Source organism: Dermacentor silvarum, chromosome 1, assembly GCF_013339745.2.
Source record: "Dermacentor silvarum isolate Dsil-2018 chromosome 1, BIME_Dsil_1.4, whole genome shotgun sequence".
Lineage (NCBI taxonomy): Eukaryota > Metazoa > Arthropoda > Arachnida > Ixodida > Ixodidae > Dermacentor > Dermacentor silvarum.
In genome coordinates this window covers 340,621,140-340,642,881 of record NC_051154.1, presented here as the reverse complement: position 1 = coordinate 340,642,881, position 21,742 = coordinate 340,621,140, and the positions used below count along the sequence as shown (strand labels likewise).

The 21,742-nt window shown below is 45.5% G+C and overlaps 1 protein-coding gene across 1 annotated transcript in view; it reads left to right on the top strand.

Annotated features, from left to right (window-relative positions):
• The window catches only part of LOC119453642 (uncharacterized), a 127,836-nt gene that overhangs the window by 81,811 nt on the left and 24,283 nt on the right, over positions 1-21,742 (top strand). The window contains exon 7 of the mRNA XM_049660479.1: positions 8,739-8,815. Coding sequence (XP_049516436.1) covers positions 8,739-8,763 — 25 coding nt within the window. The 3' untranslated portion in view covers positions 8,764-8,815. The remainder of the gene's footprint in view (positions 1-8,738; positions 8,816-21,742) is intronic.

Below are 21,742 nucleotides of genomic sequence, written 5' to 3'. Positions count from 1 at the left end.
TTGCCCACGCCGGCAAACGCCCACTTCCCGATGACGGCAGAAAACAAAACTTCAGGGAGCTGGCGCCTGCGGGCATGCACGGTGACAGTTGAAAGTGAGGGAGCTACGAGAGGGAAGGTGAGGGGAGCCACTGAAGCGGCGGAATTGCCGAGGCAAATTATGCCTCCCTGCCGCCCTCCTCCCTCACATTCCACGGTCTCCGCGTGCGCCCTCTGCCGTGCTGTGCCGGCGCCGCCCGTTCCCTCCCTGAAGTTTCGTTTACTGCCGTTATCGTGAAGCGAGCATTGGCCGGCATTGGAAGTTTTGTGGCCCTCGCTCGCTATGCGCACCTTGATATTTTCTTGCACTCAAGGTTCTGGTTTCAGCCTCACTGGCTGTTCGTTCGCACCACGTGCCCTTCTCCTCCACTTTGTCTCTCTTCCTCGAGCACTCCTTGGGGCGCCCATTTGAGGGGAGCGTTCGCCGTCTCTGCTGACTTCTGTAACCGGTATTTCGTTTCCCGCAACTGCACTATAAGCGATACATGTATACATGGAGTGCTATAAGAAAATTAATGGGAGTCTGAAAAGACCGCACTATATCCAGTCCTGCACTAGAAGCGGTTACGTTAGTGGTCTATACTGTATATGCTTATTAGTCGGCATAAGTATTTACAAAAATTTTTTGCATTCTATAACCGACAGCTAGTCTACTCACGACATAGTTTTATTGCACTCGTATACCTACCTCGTGCAATAACACCCCAAAAGTGCAAGGAAATTACACTAAAAACTCTGGTAGTTTGAATCTTAATATTTATTCGACGCAGTGCTCCCACTCCTGCGCCAAATGCGCCAGATTGCGCCATACAAGATTTCTTGCACCACCCTTATAAAAATAAACGATTTTGCGCCGAAGTGCGCAAAATTAGCGCCTGCGCATTACGTGTGTGGCTGCAGTGGCCCACAGACGTGCGTAGCGCGCATGACAAAGAAGCTTCATAAATAGAACGGCAACCGATAATTCGGGCTCGATGGGGACCGCCTAAAAATCCAAATAACTGAGAGTCTGAAATATCTAAATTCGCTAGAAAAAAAAAACCTGAATTTATTCCGCCAGTAGCTAAGAAAGACAATATTCTCGGTTGACCACTTTTGGGGATACGTTCACTTTCGCGGGATTTCGCGTCACTAGCGTCAGCGTCGCCATACTTGGTAGTGTCCCAGGAACGCTATCATTTGTGAGCGTGCTTGTTATGGTGTCGCCACAAAAAGACGAAAATACAATTAATACATGCACCGAATCTTCAACCTTTGGCAACAGGACCGCGATTTTGTAGCGCTGCCATTTCTGCTGGCACTCCTTGGGCTTCGTCAGTGGTATAAGAGCGGTGCTTTGCCTGTGTTACATGGTATCAGCCAGCAGAGAACGGTGGACGAAAGGGCGGCATATAGAATCGAGCAGAATGCATCGCTACAAAATCGCCACGCAGAAGTCGACCGCGCTATCGTAGCCAAATGACAGCGGTCTTTTTTTTTTTTTTTGAAACGGTCACTGTTCTCGTCGGCGGAGATATCAAGGGTGTAGTCGGCGCCGCTTAAACAACTTATGTCGCTGCGACAGTGTCGCTAGTTAACACGTCAATGAATAAACGCTGAACGTGCGGAGCCAACATGAATGCACTCCTGAATGGCTTACCGGAGTTCGCTTGCCCGACGGTTTGGGCGCGGTCAGTGCTGGATTAACTAGGCTTCACTAGTTTCGGTTTCCAGGAGGTGTCGGCAACATGGCCGACCACCAGGCTGCGGCAATGCCAGTGACGTATCAATGCCAAAATATTGCTATTTCCGCTCAAGTGGGCGGTCAAATTAGCACGCAGTCGCGCAGGCGGACCCCGAATTATATAGAATTTAGTACCTTAAAGTGTCCGAAATTTCGGTCCTACTTATTTAAATTGATGGGCAAGTGATGGTGCCTCAAAGTAGTCCGAATAATCAAGTTTACTTGAATTGCTGGTGTCAAAATAATCGGTCGTCGCCTGTTGAGAATCGTACAGTTGCTGAACAGAGGCTTCAGCTTCTCGAGGAAAAACAGACCATTGAAGAGTACCTGGTGTCGTCTGAAACAATGACTGAGCATTATGAGGGGCTCCTCAAGGCTGGCCTGGCTCAGAAAAGCATTGATGACATTGATTCTGGCCATGTGTTTCTGACTGATGCTAGAGCCTTGCTGAAAACATAACAAAGTGTCAGCACTCAATGAAAAAATCATACAATGTATAAGGCAACATCTAAGCATCTTCACTCAACTTGAAATAAACTAATTACAGCACACTGTTGTCTTAATTTAAAGGGAAGCTCATGTATTTAGAGGCAAAGCAACATTGTTTTACAGCAAGCAAATACTTTCTGGAATAACGCTTGTCAATTTTAAGTGTTTGAAATAGCTTAGGACGTGTCCAGTAGCTGCGATTTATTAGCTCCAAAGTGCTCCGAAATCTGTATGTGGATGCTCCATACTGCTCCAAAATTAAGATTTTGCTGCTCCGAAAATTGCTCCAAATCTCAATTCGTCAGTGGCACCACTGTCGATGGCATTCTTCATTGATTAAAATAAGAACAATCCTCTGATGCAGTCTCAAGAAAGCACATTTCGTGCGCGAATGACGCCGCCACACGGCACTCTAGATTTCCTGAATATATGCCGTCTCGAAATGCGAATTTTCACCTTATCGCCTTTAGAACTTTTGCAAAGCTATTACTTTGATTCGCAATTAGCGTCCTTATTAATACACTTACGTGAAAGATCTTTAGAATTGTCAACACCGTTATATATTTTACCTCTCGATGCTTGGAAGAGACAGCCAACGGACGACTCAAATACAATACTGTCACCATTCAAGTAATAGATATGCATTGATATATTTCGTAACTGTCTCTGATGGCACTTAAAGACAGCTTCCAGTTTAAATACACAGATAAGTGCGTCGAAGTTCCACTACAAAATGGCTGCAGCAGCAAACGATGCACACCGCCTGTGACAAACCTCCGACCGCAGCGCCAATTTTGGCGTCATGATGCGGAGAAGCGCTGAACTAGAGAGAGAGATTGTGGTTGTGAAGAGGAAGATCGCGCTCGGCGGACGGCACACAGAGGAAGGGAGTTCCTCACTCATGCGCATAAAGAGCAGGTAAATCCAATTTTGATGTGCTCGTTCCTTCCTAGGGCTGAATGGCAGGTGTTTTTTGGCGTAGTGCGGAGCCCTCTGGCACGAGTTACGCGTGGGGACAACATTGGCAACTTTGTCTTCTGGCGTAATTCGAAAACAAAACAGAATAGACAGAGATAATGAACCGTAGGTGTTCTGTGAATGAACTCATCCACTTTAGCATATCCAGTATAGTTAAGAGGTCGACGTGCAGTTCGGTTCAATGTCTGAAGCATCCACAAGATGACTGCTTGTCTTTACTATTCGGTAAGAGCAGTTTGTGCACATGTCAGGGGCAGCTTTTTTTGGGGGGGGGTAAACGGGCATTTTCATTTTTTCGCTGTTTAATTTATGTGTTGCTTGGAGGCATGAGGTTAAAATTATATGTGCATGATGTATGTCGTATATATAAATTCGGCAAGGATTCGTGATCACCGCTAGTCCGAGCTTGACTGTGCGATCACGCTAACTGTGCTAGCATGATCAGAGCTGTGGTAGCGTTGCTCTTGCTTCGCCACTTGTGTCATACACTCGAAAGCTTTACGACAGTAAACACAGGAGCGCATGCTGCTGGGTACAAGAAGATCAGCCAGCGAGGGTCTAGCGCACTCTCATAGTTTTTGTATACAAACTGTTGCTGCAAACTGTGTACAAAATGTTGTGTAGGCTGCAATTGCGAGCACTGGCCAACCATTCCTATTGCTCGATATTTCAAGGTAGCACCTAGAAATATCGAGCTAGGAATAGCGGCATTGTGCACGAAACTAAGCTGAAGAAACGCACTCTGTTGATTTTTATCTTGACGATTTATAGGAAGGACCAAATAATCTAGGCGTCCGTCGATGCGTATGCACACGACAGCTGATTTTTGGAGCTGCTTATTGTCTCACATAATTTCACAAGATTTTTTCATGCATTCGAAATACTTGAAACTTTGAAGTTGAAGCGGCCGCATATGGTCGAACTTTAGAACCTCGCGTCCCGCGGTCCTGTCCCGAAAAAAAAGGTAAACCAGAAATTGAGGAATACCTGATTTGCTAAGCCTAACGACAAGAACGGCGGACGCCGAAACCCGCGGAGTTGGCGATAACAACACATGTGGCAGTAACGGAACACCTATGAAGGAGCACGGCCGCAGGCGCGATGTAACAGGTGTGACGAGGCCGCCGACGCTCACGAGCGGCGCCTCTACCTAGGAACGATATGAAAATTATAATACGGCCCAAACCAGGGCTCGTGGTGAGAGACTTAAAAACATATGAAGTAGCAAGAGCGATTCAACGTGCAAGTGGAGATCCGGAAACGTGCAGAGGTGACAAATTCTTGGTGCGTCTCCGCAATGGCTCCAACATCATCGCAAGTACTCCGCACGAGCAAATTGCAGAGAAGATACTGAAAATAACAGCACTGGAACTCAACAGCACCAGACATCTTGTGAATACCTACATTTCTACACCCGAAGGGTACCTCAAGGGAGTTGTTCACGGAATAGAACGTGAAACGCCGGAAGAGGAACTTCTAAACAACCTAAGAGTGCGCACCCAGGGCGTCACAATCGTCCAGGCGCGCATGCTACGAAAATCTGAGACGGCATTGATAACCTTTGACGGATCCATCGTGCCACGTTTCGTGTATTACCGTGGTGGTGAGATCCATTTTGTACCTTACCAACCCACGAGACAATACTGCAAACTGTGCAAAAGCCAGGGACACAGGACAGACGTCTGTCTGACACCTACGGTGAATGTGTGCAGTGACTGCAGACTTGAAGACCCACTAAAAGACCACGAGTGTGTTCCCGAGTGTGCCCTGTGCGGAGGGGCTCATCCCACAGCGGCAACGGAATGTACCAAGAGACTTAGACGGGTACCCCAATGGGGCAAACCACAGCAACAGCCACCGAAATATCAAAACGGTCAGCAATCCAAAGGAATCCTTAAATGCCGATGGTTTAGTTCGGATCGAACGGACTTGGACCTATCGGAGGGAACCGACGCGGGATCACGCTCTAGGTCCCGATCCAGATCCAACTCCAGCTCGAGATCCAGATCCAACTCTCGTGACCGCTCCAGCTCTAGAGAGGGCAACCAAGGGAAGGACCATGTGGCAGCCCAACAAAGGCAACAACATGACAGCATGAAGGACAAGAATAAGAAGAGCAGGAAGACGTCGGAGCAGCAGAAACAGCAGCAGCAGCAGCAGAAAAACAGGGTAAGCTGGGCAGCAGCAGCCTCCCAACCTCCTCCGCACCATACGCAAACAACTACTCACACACAACTCACACGACTAGAGAAAGAATTAGAGTTAATGCGCATAAGGATGGGGGATCTAGAAAGAGAAAATAGGCAACTTAGAAGCCAACAAAAGCAGCAGCAACAACAACAACCGCAAGAGAAATCCACTCGAACCTCCCTGGTAGGGCAGCAGCAACAACAACACAACGCATCAAGAACGAGCGAAGACTCTACAGTCACGATATCGTTTCTGAAAGAAGCCATAAAAGAAATAATTCCCTCCATCGTCGAACAAGTCATGGCGCTGCTAGACGGAAAAGTAGAAGCTATGGAAAAGAAAATCCAGGCGCAACAAATAGAATTCACAAAAGCATTGAGAAAGCATACCAATGGTAGCTACATAAGGGAAAGAGCAGAAAAAGCATACAACAGGCAAGGCCTAATAAGCACGACACAAGAATCCACCGAAAATGCCTAACCGACCAGCAAAAACTACCAAAGAGTGTGAGATATGGCAGTGGAACTGCCGTGGATTTCGACAGAAGAAGGGACAGCTATTACAGCTGGTGGCCAAACAACAGAGGCCACCAGCTGTAATAGCCCTCCAGGAGGTTGGAGTCAAGCCTAGCCTACAGGGTTACGATACTCACGGTGACGACGTCAATACAAACAGTAAATGGAACGTAGCGACATTAGTCCACAAATCCATAACGGCAATACAGCATAAACCAATAGAAGGAATTGAAATACCACATATCATTACAGAAATCTTATGTAAAGGCAAGAAAAAGAACAGTGCCTTCATTTTAAACATTTATAGTCCACCTAAACAGAGAAAGATAACCTTCGAGCAGCTCTTTGGTGACGCAGTAAAACTAGCAAAACACAACTCTCTTGTAGTTGTGGGCAATTTTAATGCAAAAGATCCAAGTTGGGGATACCTAACGCAGGATAACAAAGGGAAGAACATTTCAAAACAAATAGAAGAGACAGGCAGGATATTTCAATAGAACTGCGGACAGGATATTTCAATAGAACTGCGGACAGGATATTTCAATACGTCCAGAGTTTCCTTAATCAGAGAACTGCAATAATAAAGATGGGTGATTATGAATCCGACACCATTCGGCCACCAAACAAAGGAACACCACAAGGGGCGGTAATTTCACCCACACTTTTCAACGTTGCCATGATAGGCCTTGCAAAGCAACTCAAAGAAATTGCCGGTCTACAACATACGATATATGCCGACGACATAACCGTATGGACAACTACAGGTAGCCTAGCGGAGAAAGAATAGACAACAGGCAGCTAGCACCATAGAAGAGTACACGAGAATACGGGGACTCCAATACTCAGCGGAAAAGTCGGAACTTATCCGCTTTACAAAGAGAAAATCGCTAAGGACAGACCCGATTCTAAAGCTGCAAGTCAAGCTAGAAGGAAAAATCATTCAAGAGAAAGATACCATAAGAATACTCGGTATGTGGCTGCAAGCTAATCAGAGATGCCTGCATACACTAAATACCCTCAAATCAGCAGTGCAACAGATCTCACGCATGATCGCCCGTATAACAAACAATCGTACGGGGATGCGAGAACAAGATACCCTCCGACTGGTAAAAAGTCTGATCGTCAGTCGCATCACATACTCACTCCCCTATCATAATATGAACAGGGAAGAGAAAGAAAAAGCAAACCAAATAATAAGAATGGCCTACAAGACTGCTCTAAGATTACCTCAGAATACTTCAAACGACAAGCTACTTGGCGCTTGGTCTACACAACACGATTGAAGAATTAACCGAGGCACAGCTACGAACACAAGAAAATCCCCTGCTCCAGACTCCAACAGGCAGAGAAGTCCTAAGCAAGTTAGGGCGTGATGCATTAATACAAAAACATCAAGAAAATAATGAGATACCCAACGAACTTAGAGAATGGTACACGGTATCCCCCATACCAAATAACATGGATCCTACCCTGCATGCTGGGAGAAGAACGGCTAGGGCACAATACATAGAAAAAATGACAAAATACATGAATACGGCAAGATTCACTGATGCCGCGCCTTATCAGACAGATGCAAGGAAGGCGGTGGCAGTGGTCACAGACCGTAGAGGGAAAATTACAGTCTGCGCTTCAATAGATCGCGCTTCTACAACAGCAGCAGAAGAGGTTGCAATTGCGCTCGCAATAAAAGAGGGCTGGACGCGAAACGCTCCATTAACGATAATCACAGACTCACAGAAAGCTTGCAGAAACTATCTGAGGGGCAAAGTTGGAGCACAGGCGCTCCGAATACTTGTCGGGACTGGATGAGACCCCACAGTTCAATACATCCAAACGGTGACCTGGGCACCGGGGCACGAGGGTGTCACCGGGAACCTGCATGCAGACGAGGCGGCTCGAGGCTTTACAAATCACCATGCCGCCCCAGACTCTGCAATAGAGGACCCTACACCCCTAGATCCTTGCTTTCCAACAATTCTGGAATACTTCAGAGAAAATAGAAAGATCTATCCACCCCCGCACGGTAAACTCAGCACTGCGGAGGCAACCGTGTTGCGAAGATTACAGACGAACACCTACATAAATTTGCACACACTCCACCTGATCTACCCCACGGCATACAGAGACATATGCCCGTGGTGTGGAGCAACGCCAACACTCTTTCACATCACGTGGGAGTGTGCAGAACATGGAGAAGAACACGAAACAAACGGCACGTGGAACGAATGGGAGGCGCTGCTGTCTAGCACGGCCCTGGAAGATCAGCTACGACTGATCCAACGAGCTGAGCGGATGGCCCGTGCTAGTGGGGCCTTGGAATAGGGGCACCACCCTGCTGGACAAACTTCGTCTTTAACCCCCTACCCCCTCTGTGGACTGGGGTAGGAGCCTGTCCGGTTTCTGAATATAATAAAGTTTTACTACTACTACTACTACTACTACCTGATTTGACGGTGGTCAAATCGGAAAAGTGATTTATGATGTGCTCGATTATTCACTATATAATGTCGCAAAGTTCTTTCCTTCTTTTTTCAATATGTGTTTTCATACAATTTATATGAGGATTTCTCAGATCTGGCATCATGCAGCTGTAATATATAATGACGCTATATATATGTAGCGGCCCCTTCAATATAACCCTACCTTTATTTAAATCAAGTTCTGATAGGGATTAGTGTCATTCATGCACATATTGTGTTTTGGCGCGGATACCAGATTTTGCATGAACATATATCGTAGCGTGTTCTTAAATAAGTTAAAAAAGTATGTGTTATTTAGTCGGCTCTTTTTTTTTACCATTTTCAGCATCTTCCTGTTGCTGGACCCATAACAGACTGTGAACTTAAATTTTCTTAATGAATTCCTCACGTCGCAGCAAGAAGGTATGCAAGGGTTTTTTTGCATGGAAATCCATAATGATGCATTCTTATGTCCAGCAGTGTTTTGTTTTCTCATTCATGCGAATGTAAGCAACAGTAACTGTTATTGCTGCATCGAATTTTTTTTATTTTTGTGCTTGCTTTGTATGCAGTATGGTGAGGGCTTATAGTTTATTGCTATCGATGATGGACACACTTTTTTTATGTATGCTGCCAGTTCATGAAAGCCTGGTTTAGCAGACCAATGAGACTCGAAACATTTGGGAAGAGAGAGCAAGGAGAGGGAAGATAGGGAGGCCTAAACTTGGACAAGCATCCAGTTTGCTACCCTACACTGTGGGTAAGGGAAGGGGAAATAGAATGCAGGAGAGAGCTAGCTCTCCGCGTGCACAGCAATACACACTCAAGGGTTACAATTGGTCACTAAGGCTGGTGCTCTTGAAAAACTGCAGTAGCATGCACGAATAGCTTTCTGTGCCAGCAATGGATGCGGCTTCTGTTCCTTGTGTACACCCGTCGTGGTGGCGTAGTGGCTTTGGCATTTCACCGCTAAGCCCAAGCACCGGATTAAGTCCCAGCTGTGGTGGCCACATTTCGATGGGGGCGAAATGTAAAAACACCCATGTACCGTGCATTGGGTTAAGTGATTCGCAGGTGGTCAAAATTAATCCGGAGTCCCCCACTACGACGTGCCTCCTAATCAAATCGTGATTTTGGCTTGTTAAACCCCAGAATTTTTTTTTCCTTTGGTACACATCATCGTAGCTGAGTACTGTGTAGCAACATGTATCTAAATTATAACGAATGCCAGCTGTTCACTGTGCATTGTGCTGTGAATTCTTCCCAGATGTGTTTGCATTGGGAATACAGGTTGTGTGAGAAACGTGCGACACTCGGTGCTTGAGTGGCTGCCATGTTTCTGCTTGCTTCTCTTGCTTGCTGCTTCTTACCTTGTCAAGCCTTCACATAGCACTAGTGGATGACAATGATCCAGGGTTTCCAGCAGGGGACATGCAGTTCTCTATTTGGATGTTTATCATTTTTTTCTTACGCTAATGGGTTTGCTATCATATAGTATAGCTTTCAGATACAAAACATGTTTGCGTAGTTGGTGATGAATAGTGGTGCAATATATGCATTCATTCCAGCTGCATGTGTTACAACGGTTCTCACCTCGGCTGTGTGTCCTGTGCAAAGCTCAGCCCCAAGCATCTATTCATTTTTCAAGCTCCACCAGCCCATGTCATTCCACACTTTCTGTGTAGTCGTATTACTCTGCTTTAGCTGTTATTCCACAATGGTGGAAGTAAAGTTTGCAGGTTCAGCCACTATATTACTGCCGTTGTTGATGATATGCCTTGTACATTTCCTGTGTGTTACCTTAAAGGGGCCCTGCGACCATATTTTACCGGCCATGTTTTTCATCACAAGGCATTTCTTGTGTTGCCCCAAGGTGAGCGCAAAAAGAATTACGAAAGTTGATGTTGGCAAACAAAAGTTATTCACTTACAAATTCAGAATGAGAGCAGACGGAACAAGTAATCATACCCTTTCTCATTTCACTCACCCAGCAATGGCTTATGGTGCTTCCAATCAAAGTGGGGCTTTCATTCAGTAGTAGCAGAAGCTGCCTTCCCATTGTGGCCTTCCCACGACAAACCGTAGCCACACACTAACTGATGTTACCTTACTGGAGCACTGGCAGCAACATTTCTTGAGAATTTTTTCAACCACATCTGATAAACATCAGAAGGATGGTTTGCTGGACGAGTTGGCATTCCATTCTTGAGGGGAGCAGCATAAAAAATAAGACTTGATACTAAGGTAAGGAAGGCAAACACAGCGCTCTCAACTGAGGTTTGCTGAAATCACACAAGTACTCTAAAGAAATGGTGGTAGAACCATTCTTATGGGGCATGTTTGAGAGCACTGCAATCCGGGCATGTGACATGCTTATTTTTTTTATAAGTTGCAGACGTTCTTTAGGACGCAGAAAACATTATCACGTGACAAGTATGAAATTAGGAGCTGCAGAATTAGATGTTTCCTAGAATGTGCTAAAGCTTTCTCATTGGAAGTTTTGCCGTTAAAGTTCATACTTGCTTAGTTCGTAATTATTTTTGAGTATTTATGCAATTAAGCAATATACAAAGAGTAGTGTAACCTACTCCATACAGTAGTCAACAACATGCGTTTGGTGGCATGCTTCTAAAATGTTTTGCGATATTTGTAAACCTTGGCTAAGGTTAGCTGGGATGTCGAGTATATTGCCTAGTAAGTACAGGCGGGGGTGGCCTAGCTGAATGGCCTTTCTGCGTTAAATGCATCATCATTAAGCCCTGAAGTTTGTTTCTTGGTGATTCACGGCTGTGACACAGCTGCTTGTCAAGCTTGTTTGCCAGAGCGACAGCCTTCTTGTAGAGAGACATGTTTTTTGGCACTGCTCTTCTTTAGTGACAAGGACAAGTGCAGTGGGGTTTCGTAGTTGTTACTTGTGCTGAAGTCTTCAGTTGCCACCGAGTGTAGTGCCCTGGCTTATTCCAGCAATGATTTCTGGCTACATCGGGGGTGGGGTAGTATGAAACGAGCCATGATTTCTTTTCAACTTTTGCATAAGCAAAATTGTAACTATTTTTGTGTTGTGTTGGACCTCACAAATTGTCATTGTCACGCCTTTGGTGCTATGTCTCATGCTAGCAGCATTGGAAAGAAGACAATATAGCGATCTCCAATGACCGGCTTGCTCAAAGGGAAAAAAAGTGCCCAGGGCACACTTAACTTGGGTGCCCTTCAGTGTCTTGATTTTTCACTATCGTGAAGTGGTGTGGCCTTGTTGTGACTTTAGTGATGCTTCTAGCAACGTCCTAAGTCAACCATGGCAAGCCTTCCATTGTCCTCTAAACGTTGGTCATCTTGCAAATTTGAAAGTCTGTGAAATAATTTTTTGATGACAATAGACATGCAGGGTTAGGTTACTTCCTCATTGTGCAAGCAGAGGTTGAAAATTGCTGTTGCCTAGGTGATGCCAGTAATTCATTGCTCATAGATTGTTAGTTTTCTAGATGAGTGATGCGAATAAAATAATATTTTGTTGGTGTTATTGCAAAAGATAAAGGAATCTATAATGTTTAAACATCTGAAACTGTAATTTTGGGCTGATAACTGCATCCTCTAAGAAACAGAAAACACCAGAATAATCTATTGAAGCACCAATGCAAATTGAACTTTTATTGGTATACAACAATTCCTTTCTGGCACGCAATCCTTCTTTTCTGACGCTCTGCGAAAATGTCCTTAGATCACACTGCAATATATATGTGCTGCTTGTCCTGTTCCTCAACAGAAATAAGATGCCACTTGTGAGGGATTTAGGCAAAGTAAAATGGTGATGTATTGTCGAATAGTCTTGAACAGAACTTGAGGGCTCCAAAATTTTGTTCTGTTTGCCTGAGGATTTGTTCACTGTACAAAGTATTGCCGATGTATGATTTTACAAAAATGTGAAGGCCTATTAACATTGCTGATGTGCACAAAGCACTCTCGCAATTTCCCGTGTCTTTTGCTCAAGGGTTTTTTGTGTATCTGAACAGCTGACAAAGAATATGAAACAAGCTTATGTACTGTTGCCTCCCTGATTTCTGTTTCTCATAATTCTGTGGATTATGCTTCTGAGAAGACTTATGGTATGGGAACTACCTTTTTTTTTCTTTTTGCTCTTCTATGGTTGCTCAACCCTGAATAGGACAGGGCACCTTTGGCACCTGCTACAGTCAAGAAAACTTATCTTTTAGTTATGCTTAAAGAAAGTTCAGGAGAACATTGATTTGATCTTCTGAAGGGCATATGTTCTTGTAGTAAGGAAAAGAAATGAGCGTATGTGAAAGGCAGAGCTTTTGTAAATTTCTGTTCACTGAAAATTCAGTGTAGGCTGCCATTTGAGCTTCTGACACAAATTTATTGTGACCAGTTTGTTTTTCTTCTGTCTGTTGCTCTCACTTCAAAAGTTGTGCAGTGATCTATGCCTTTCTCACAGATATGCAGGACTGGGTTTTCTGAAGCATTTCAGTGTCCTGATTTGTTGCGTGAGTGAGATCACTTCTTTTTCCAACCTTTTTGTACTTCATCCTGTTATTTGCTCACTGTTTCTTAAGCTTCTTGGCCTGAAAAATTGTTCTAAATAGTGTCTTGCTTAGTTTCTTTTAGGTTTACTCTCCTCCCCCCTCCCCGTTTTTTTTCAATCATCTTTGTTACTTCCCCAACTGGGCTTGGTATTCCCTCTTGAACTTTGTTTGCGATAATACTGGCTTTGGTCAACTCTAGATTGTGGCTTCTTTTCTTTGTCACTCCTGACATCTTTCTGAATGTTCTAGTTTCAGCTATTTGGAACTTTCGAATGTTACACTTGCTTGCTGGAGGCACTTTGGTTGCATCTCCAAAACCATTGTTATTCACATGTGTTGTATGCTCGGCCTTTTGTTGTGTGTGGTCACTTTTTAAGCTTTCAGTGTATCCTATATGCTGTGCGTTTTGTTCAGTGCTCCCTCCCCTTTCTTTTCATAATTATAAAGCTGGGTGCTTTCCCCTGAAGCCTTCTAAATTCTGTTTTCATAAGACAGTTTCAGTGACTCTGCTCTGTGTCATGAGGATAAAGACCGCATGAACTTCTTTCTTCCCAAGATTTTTAAAAAAATATTTTTATACCAAAGTTTGCAGCTGTGGCTGACCTTCCTTAGATATGTCCAACCTTCCAAAGCCCAATCCATCGCTCTTTGTACCATCTTCTACCTAGGGTCTTTCTTGTTATGTATCAGGATGACTTTCGATAATGATAGAGACAACGCATTGGAAGACATGTCAGCTGACGGCCATGCTCACAAGTCTGTTCATGTGCCATTCGCACGTACTGTATTTACACGATTGTAAGTCGACTTGAATGTAGGTCGGCCCCCCCAAAATTGCATGTCTCAAAAAAAATGGGGGGGGGGGGCAGGGGGGAGAAAAACCACGCGAGTGCATTTACACAAGGGAAATTTATTGATGGGGTTGCTAAGACTACTCATCATCACTAGAGTCGACCTCACTGGCACTGCTGCCGTCATAACTGCTGCGGTCTCACAGCACGTCGTCATCAAGTGCGAGTCCACACTTCGCGAACGACCGCACCACGACATCGTGCGGTACAGCCGCCCACGCAGAGAGGACCCACCCGCACACAGTAGCCAGGGAGGCCAAATTTCCTTGCGCTGAAGCCGCCACTGCCGCACCACATGTTCACTGACTCCAAACTTGCATCCCGCTGCGCAGTTGTTAGTTTCCTCGGCGTGAAGGATAGCAGCACGTTTGAACGCTGCTTTGAACGAGCGCCGAAAGTCCTTGGCACTCATGACAGGCGCGACGATTCAGCACAACAGCAGAAGTGACAGATGTGCGCGGCCGTCGAAAACAATTCTCTTACAATTTTCTTATCTCAAAGAAAAGCTTTTCCACCAACTACTAATACTCCCCAAACGACGGCTCATCCGCCAAGTACCATACCCCCCTAACAGTGGCTCTTCCGCCAACTACAAATACCCCCCAAATGGCGGCTCTTCCGCCAACTACTAATACCCCCCAAACGGCGGCTCTTCCATGATCGATGCTCCCACAAGAGCCGTGTGCTCGTGGTGCGCGCAATCAAAATGTATGCAATACGGTAAATTAATACGCTACGCTTCTACCGTAACCATGGAAATGTAGATGCAAAGTTGTAACCACACTGTAGCGCCCCTGATTTCTCGTTTCTCTTGCCGCTACTAGCGGTACACGGTTCGGTTTCGATTCTAAGTCGACCCCCCAACATTGGATTGTCAAATTTGAAAAAATGGGTCGACCTACAATCGTGTAAATATGGTAGGCCTGTTTATTGAAAATAGAAACTAAGATACAGGTGGTGCGAGTGATGTACATTTAACATGCCCACCAACAAGCTGTGAACGCTCACAAGTTAATAAAACCAACACTGGATCAATACACGAATCTTAATGGAACTCATGAGTGCCTGACCGCAGCATGTTGGGGAATGATGCTCTAATGTACTATTGTGCAATGCAGGTACTGGCATAATTCGTATTTGAGATCATGTACACTGTCCACTGGAACTTTTTGTAAGCACTGTGCACTTGTTTGTGCAATCAGCAAACTGAACATAGACACTGCTTCCTTGACATTGTTAGCAAAGTTGAGGAGGTCGTAGTGCTTTGCTGTCAATAGGGCTCTCAAGGGGTCATGGGGTTCTTTTATGTTCGCTCTCACAGGCGGTTGATGGCAGCTGTGCTCATAAATTATGCCGTTGAAGGCTATCACTGTGTACCTTTTGCTCTTCCTTTGATGCTCAGGTACTCTTAGGTGTGAAGCCTCAAGTTCTGTGTCAGGTTTCTGGAAGAATTTGCTGCTTCGAGGAGCTTCCACCACGTCGAGCTTTGTCCTCGGATGGCAGCCATATAGTAGTGCAGGTTCTAACCAGTCATTGCGTGCAGGGTACAGCAGTATACAGCAAGGTATTCTGTAATGGGTTCCTGCAAGGGTTGCTGTTCTTGCAAGTATACTTGGATGTATTCTATTAGCGCTCTGTTAAATCTTTCCACTTGTTCATTTGCTCGTGGATGATGCACACAGAAAAGATGTGCCTGATACTGTGGTATTACAAAAACTGCTCCAACTCGGTGGAAGTGAACTGAAGGCAATGGTTCCTTACCAGTTTGTCTTCATCATCAGCCTATATTTTGTCCACTGCAGAACGAAGGCCTCTTCCTGCGATCTCTAACTACCCCTCTCTTGCGCTAGCCGATTCCAACCTGCACCTGCAAATTTCCCAACTTCATCACCCCACTTAGTTCTCTGCCGTCCTCGACTGTACTTCCCTTTTCTTGGTATCCATTCTGTAACTCTAATGGTCCACCGGTTATCCATCCTATGCATTACATGGCCTGCCCAGCTTCAATTTTCCTCTTAATGTCAACTAGAATATTGGCTACCCCCATTTGCTCTGTGATTCACACCGCTCTCTTCCCGTCTCTTAACGTTAGGCCTAACATATTTCGTTCCATCTCTCTTTGTGCGGTCCTTAACTTGTTCTCAAATTTTTTAACCTCCAAGTTTTAGCCCCATATGTTAGCACTGGTAGAATGCAATTATAGTTGTCATGTATTTCGGAAGACTAAAGACAGACAGGGACAAGTCGCTCGTTTAAGACAAACATTTATAATTGCAAAAGGAAATGGCAAAACAACACAAAGTAAACAATTTACAACACGAGTTAATTCTAGTAATTCCCCAAAGTCCTGAGCTATCATGATTTGATGAGTCCAAAATATTTACATTGCGTCCATTGACGTGGCCACGTCACCTCGCCGTCACGGCTTCCGACTACACGTCGTTGGGCCCGCCGATGTGTCGTAGATTCGACGTCGCTGTGTCCGACGTTCGGTCCACGGTTGGCCTGGATCGGTGGTCAGGGCGGTGGGGTGACCGGGGCACCTGGATCGCCCGGTCAACTCCGCTAGCCTGTGGATCGTAGCCGCAGGGAATCCGGGAAACGGTGCCGTCAGCCTGTAGCTGCAGCTTCCTGTGGGACGTCCACTCAGCTCGCGGGTTGTGGCCGTGGCAACTGAAGAAAAGCTTCCACTGGGTGGCCACCGTCTCCGCGATCCACCCTTCCTGTTCGGCCTCCAGCTCCTTCTGCCCCTCGTCGTCCCAGAGCGTAGCTGGGCCCTTCTCGTCTGCTACGTGTCCCTTCTCCCGTTGGCCACGTAGCTGCGCGTGCACTTTTGCGCTTCTTCTTCTGCTTTCATATAATGTATTCTTTTTATTCAGATGCTCTTATTTTATAACTTCTTTCTTCTTTATTTCTGCCACTGACTCCTCGTGTCTTCTTGTTCTGTTTTAATCTTCTGCTTTTTCTTCTTTCTTTCTTCCTTTATTGGCTCATGACATATGCCCACCTTCAAGAGTTTTTCCATTTGAAAAACTGCTTCTTCCTCCTTGTATCGTCGTCTTCATACGTTGTTCCAGCACTAACACTTGATGGCTTTCACCATTTTTTATCATTTACACAATTGTGTACACTCCCCACACCTCACTTCATATCACACAGTCACTGCACTGCTCGCATCATAGAGTTCACTATTCAGCACCAAAAAGTCATTGTCGCGCACTACTGTATCACAGCACTACTATACCACTTGTTTCTCTAGCACTCAGTGGTCCACTGCTTCACACTAACACTTACACCACTTAACCAACATTACTAAACTTACATCACTAAACACCGCTCCTACAACACTACTCACAGTTAACAATCAGCCTTCACACGACTATACTTAACCACTCTGCCACTACATAATCTGCGCTACCAAACTCTACAAATGGCAAAATACTATCTGTGGTTTTCGCCCTACAAGTTCTTAAAAAATATGCGTTTTCACACAGCATAACCTTAAATACATTCTTATGATTTCACCTACCGCAACGATGGCAACATATGAGCACATTTAGGAACACTGTTCTACTACTTACATCTATACATGCCATGGAAACAATTTTCGTAACCTTTGTGCAACCATTTCTTAAATTCTTCTGAACAAATATCCTGCTAACAAACACCCTCCCCTAAATGCAAGGTACCCTCTGATTCTTTCCGCATAACCTTTTTTACATCTTAAGCAGCAGTGGTATTCCCAATCAACTATCAATCCGAACCGCATAAGAATCAGTGTCCTCTCCCTAATGGAATTACATTTAATACCCTCAATGTTGTCGTAGTCACTTTATCTTGCACCGCTGCCGAGACTTCCTACGGTGCCTACTTCCCTTCTTAATTCTTCTCTTTCCAACGCCTGCACGGTTCCTGCCTGGCTTTGAAATTCGCCTGTGGTGTTCAAGTTTTGCCTCCATTTTAATCGATGGAGAAAGCTTCCGGAACGCATGCTTGTTCGTGCGCCATCTCGCTCTCAGCAGTCTCCTCATCTTCCGTTTGTACTTTCGGGATGCATCCCTTCTTGAGCAATTAGTGTAGCTGCTGGCTTTGTACTTGAACTTGAAAAAGTGGCTCTTCAAAAACTTTTTCTTGTTATGGGGACATGCTGGGGATCTGCAGTAAAGTAGTCACAGCTCTTGCCCTGAACCTTTGTTACGTTCTTCGTAGTCTTCATACTCAGGTGTTCTACAACTGTTCGCCCCAGATTTAACTGCCGCTTTCATAGTGGCTTTCCAATAAACACCATAAAGAGTCGCCCATCGGCGCTCTCCTTGGTTCCTCCTCTTGGCTATTGACTTTCTCCCTTTCTTTTCCTTGAAGCATTTCTTAGATCTGTTCTTTCTTGTTTGCTTCTTTGTTTTCTCTTTCTCTGTTTTCTCTACGTGCTCTATCCCTCTGTCTGCTGCCATCGCCTGCCTAATGCACACTACTTTCTCGTCACTCGTAAAACTTGTACACCTGTGGTCATCTGGATCAGCAACGTCTTGCTTGCAGGTCACTAGCTTGTGTTCACAGGGGTTTCTGCAGTCGAAAGTCCCCATTTCTTCAAAAGCCTTGCCGCGGTCGAGTACTCTCACTTCCCGCATGACATCGTCAATTGCTCTGCTGTCAACACACACGGTATGCAGTGTTGCACTATTCCCCCTCTCGTCACTCTCCTTTTGTATCGTCGTTTCTGAGGATCATTTGCCATCATCAGCACCACCCTCCGGTACGTACACTGCACTACCGAAAGCAGACCCATCATTCCGGTGTTGTACCCCTTGCTCTCCTAGTACGATAAGACTCGGCGGCGCGGTCATCGATAGCCTTATAGTGACAACTATTCTGTCGCAACAGTTCACCTGTGCGAGGCTCCTCTTCAGGTATGCTATGATTGCTATGTATTATTTTGACTGCCTCTGGCATCTCTGTCTTCCTCCCCTGGAACTGTCCTCTCTTCTCATATGCCTTCGGAAGTGTCTCAAGTTCTAAAGATCGAGCGGCATGGACGCAGTTCATTTTATCCTCAATTAGTTTGAGGCCCTGCTCCTTGCTAAGCTTTTTCTCGTGCACAGTAGCTAATGTGCTGTCCCAATCGATCTCCAGACTACCAAAATACTTTCTGGAATAACACTTGTCAATTTTAAGTGTTTGAAATAGCTTAGGACGTGTCCAGTAGCTGCGATTTATTAGCTCCAAAGTGCTCCGAAATCTGTATGTGGATGCTCCATACTGCTCCAAAATTAAGATTTTGCTGCTCCGAAAATTGCTCCAAATCTCAATTCGTCAGTGGCACCACTGTCGATGACATTCTTCATTGATTAAAATAAGAACAATCCTCTGATGCAGTCTCAAGAAAGCACATTTCGTGCGCGAATGACGCCGCCACACGGCACTCTAGATTTCCTGAATATATGCCGTCTCGAAATGCGAATTTTCACCTTATCGCCTTTAGAACTTTTGCAAAGCTATTACTTTGATTCGCAATTAGCGTCCTTATTAATACACTTACGTGAAAGATCTTTAGAATTGTCAACACCGTTATATATTTTACCTCTCGATGCTTGGAAGAGACAGCCAACGGACGACTCAAATACAATACTGTCACCATTCAAGTAATAGATATGCATTGATATATTTCGTAACTGTCTCTGATGGCACTTAAAGACAGCTTCCAGTTTAAATACACAGATAAGTGCGTCGAAGTTCCACTACAAAACGGCTGCAGCAGCAAATGATGCACACCGCCTGTGACAAACCTCCGACCGCAGCGCCAATTTTGGCGTCATGATGCGGAGAAGCGCTGAACTAGAGAGAGAGATTGTGGTTGTGAAGAGGAAGATCGCGCTCGGCGGACGGCACACAGAGGAAGGGAGTTCCTCACTCATGCGCATAAAGAGCAGGTAAATCCAATTTTGATGTGCTCGTTCCTTCCTAGGGCTGAATGGCAGGTGTTTTTTGGCGTAGTGCGGAGCCCTCTGGCACGAGTTACGCGTGGGGACAACATTGGCAACTTTGTCTTCTGGCGTAATTCAAAAACAAAACAGAATAGACAGAGATAATGAACCGTAGGTGTTCTGTGAATGAACTCATCCACTTTAGCATATCCAGTATAGTTAAGAGGTCGACGTGCAGTTCGGTTCAATGTCTGAAGCATCCACAAGATGACTGCTTGTCTTTACTATTCGGTAAGAGCAGTTTGTGCACATGTCAGGGGCAGCTTTTTTTGGGGGGGGGGTAAACGGGCATTTTCATTTTTTCGCTGTTTAATTTATGTGTTGCTTGGAGGCATGAGGTTAAAATTATATGTGCATGATGTATGTCGTATATATAAAGTCGGCAAGGATTCGTGATCACCGCTAGTCCGAGCTTGACTGTGCGATCACGCTAACTGTGCTAGCATGATCAGAGCTGTGGTAGCGTTGCTCTTGCTTCGCCACTTGTGTCATACACTCGAAAGCTTTACGACAGTAAACACAGGAGCGCATGCTGCTGGGTACAAGAAGATCAGCCAGCGAGGGTCTAGCGCACTCTCATAGCTCCTTCTGCCCCTCGTCGTCCCAGAGCGTAGCTGGGCCCTTCTCGTCTGCTACGTGTCCCTTCTCCCGTTGGCCACGTAGCTGCGCGTGCACTTTTGCGCTTCTTCTTCTGCTTTCATATAATGTATTCTTTTTATTCAGATGCTCTTATTTTATAACTTCTTTCTTCATTTCTGCCACTGACTCCTCGTGTCTTCTTGTTCTGTTTTAATCTTCTGCTTTTTCTTCTTTCTTTCTTCCTTTATTGGCTCATGACATATGCCCACCTTCAAGAGTTTTTCCATTTGAAAAACTGCTTCTTCCTCCTTGTATCGTCGTCTTCATATGTTGTTCCAGCACTAACACTTGATGGCTTTCACCATTTTTTATCATTTACACAATTGCTGTCCCAATCGATCTCCAGACTACCAAAATATGTGACAGGGCCGGAAATCCTGGAATATCCTGGCAGGCTCGCCAAATTGTCACGTATTTCGGTAGACTAAAGACAGACAGGGACGAGTCGCTCGTTTAAGACACATTTATAATTGCAAAAGGAAATGGCAAAACAACACAAAGTAAACAATTTACAACACGAGTAATTCTAGTAATTACCCAAAGTCCTGAGCTATCTTGATTTGATGAGTCCAAAATATTTACATTGCGTCCATCGACGTGGCCACGTCACCTCGTCGTCGCGGCTTCCGACGACACGTCGTTGGGCCCGCTGATGCGTCGTAGACTCGACGTCGCTGTGTCTGACGTTCGGTCCACGGTTGGCCTAGATCGGTGGTCAGGACGGTGGGGTGATCGAGGCGCCTGGATCACCCGGTCAACTCCGCTAGCCTGCGGATCGTAGCTGCAGGGAATCCGGGAAACGGTGCCGTCAGCTTGTAGCTGTGGCTTCCGGTGGGACGTCCACTCAGCTTGCGGGTCGTGGCTGTGGCAGCCAAAGAACAGCTTCCACTGGGTTGCCGCCGTCTCCGCGATCCACCCTTTGTCACCTTCTACTCGCTTGGGAGGTGGAGAGTTGCGTACATGCGCTACTCTCGGTGAAGGAGACACGACTGGCAGCACAGCAAACAAGGATTTAATAGGTACACGGACGGTAAAAGCACGCGGCACACTAAACTAAAATTATAATTCAACAAAAGTCTTCACTCAAACTCAAACAACAAACTCAGATTAACTACAAACTACATAAACAGAACTATCTCAGTTTTGGAGCCTAGCTCCACCTTAGTCTCTGAGTCAGTCCTAACGCTGACTCGTCAGAGTCTGGCCACCCTGGATTCGGCCTAACTGCGTCGCAATCAGGGAAGTGCGGATTCTTACGTCGGTTTGAAGTTCTTGTAGCGTCCACGTCGGTCTCGTTCGAAGCGTTGCGGCTGCCGTAGTTGCAGACGCCTCGCGGTT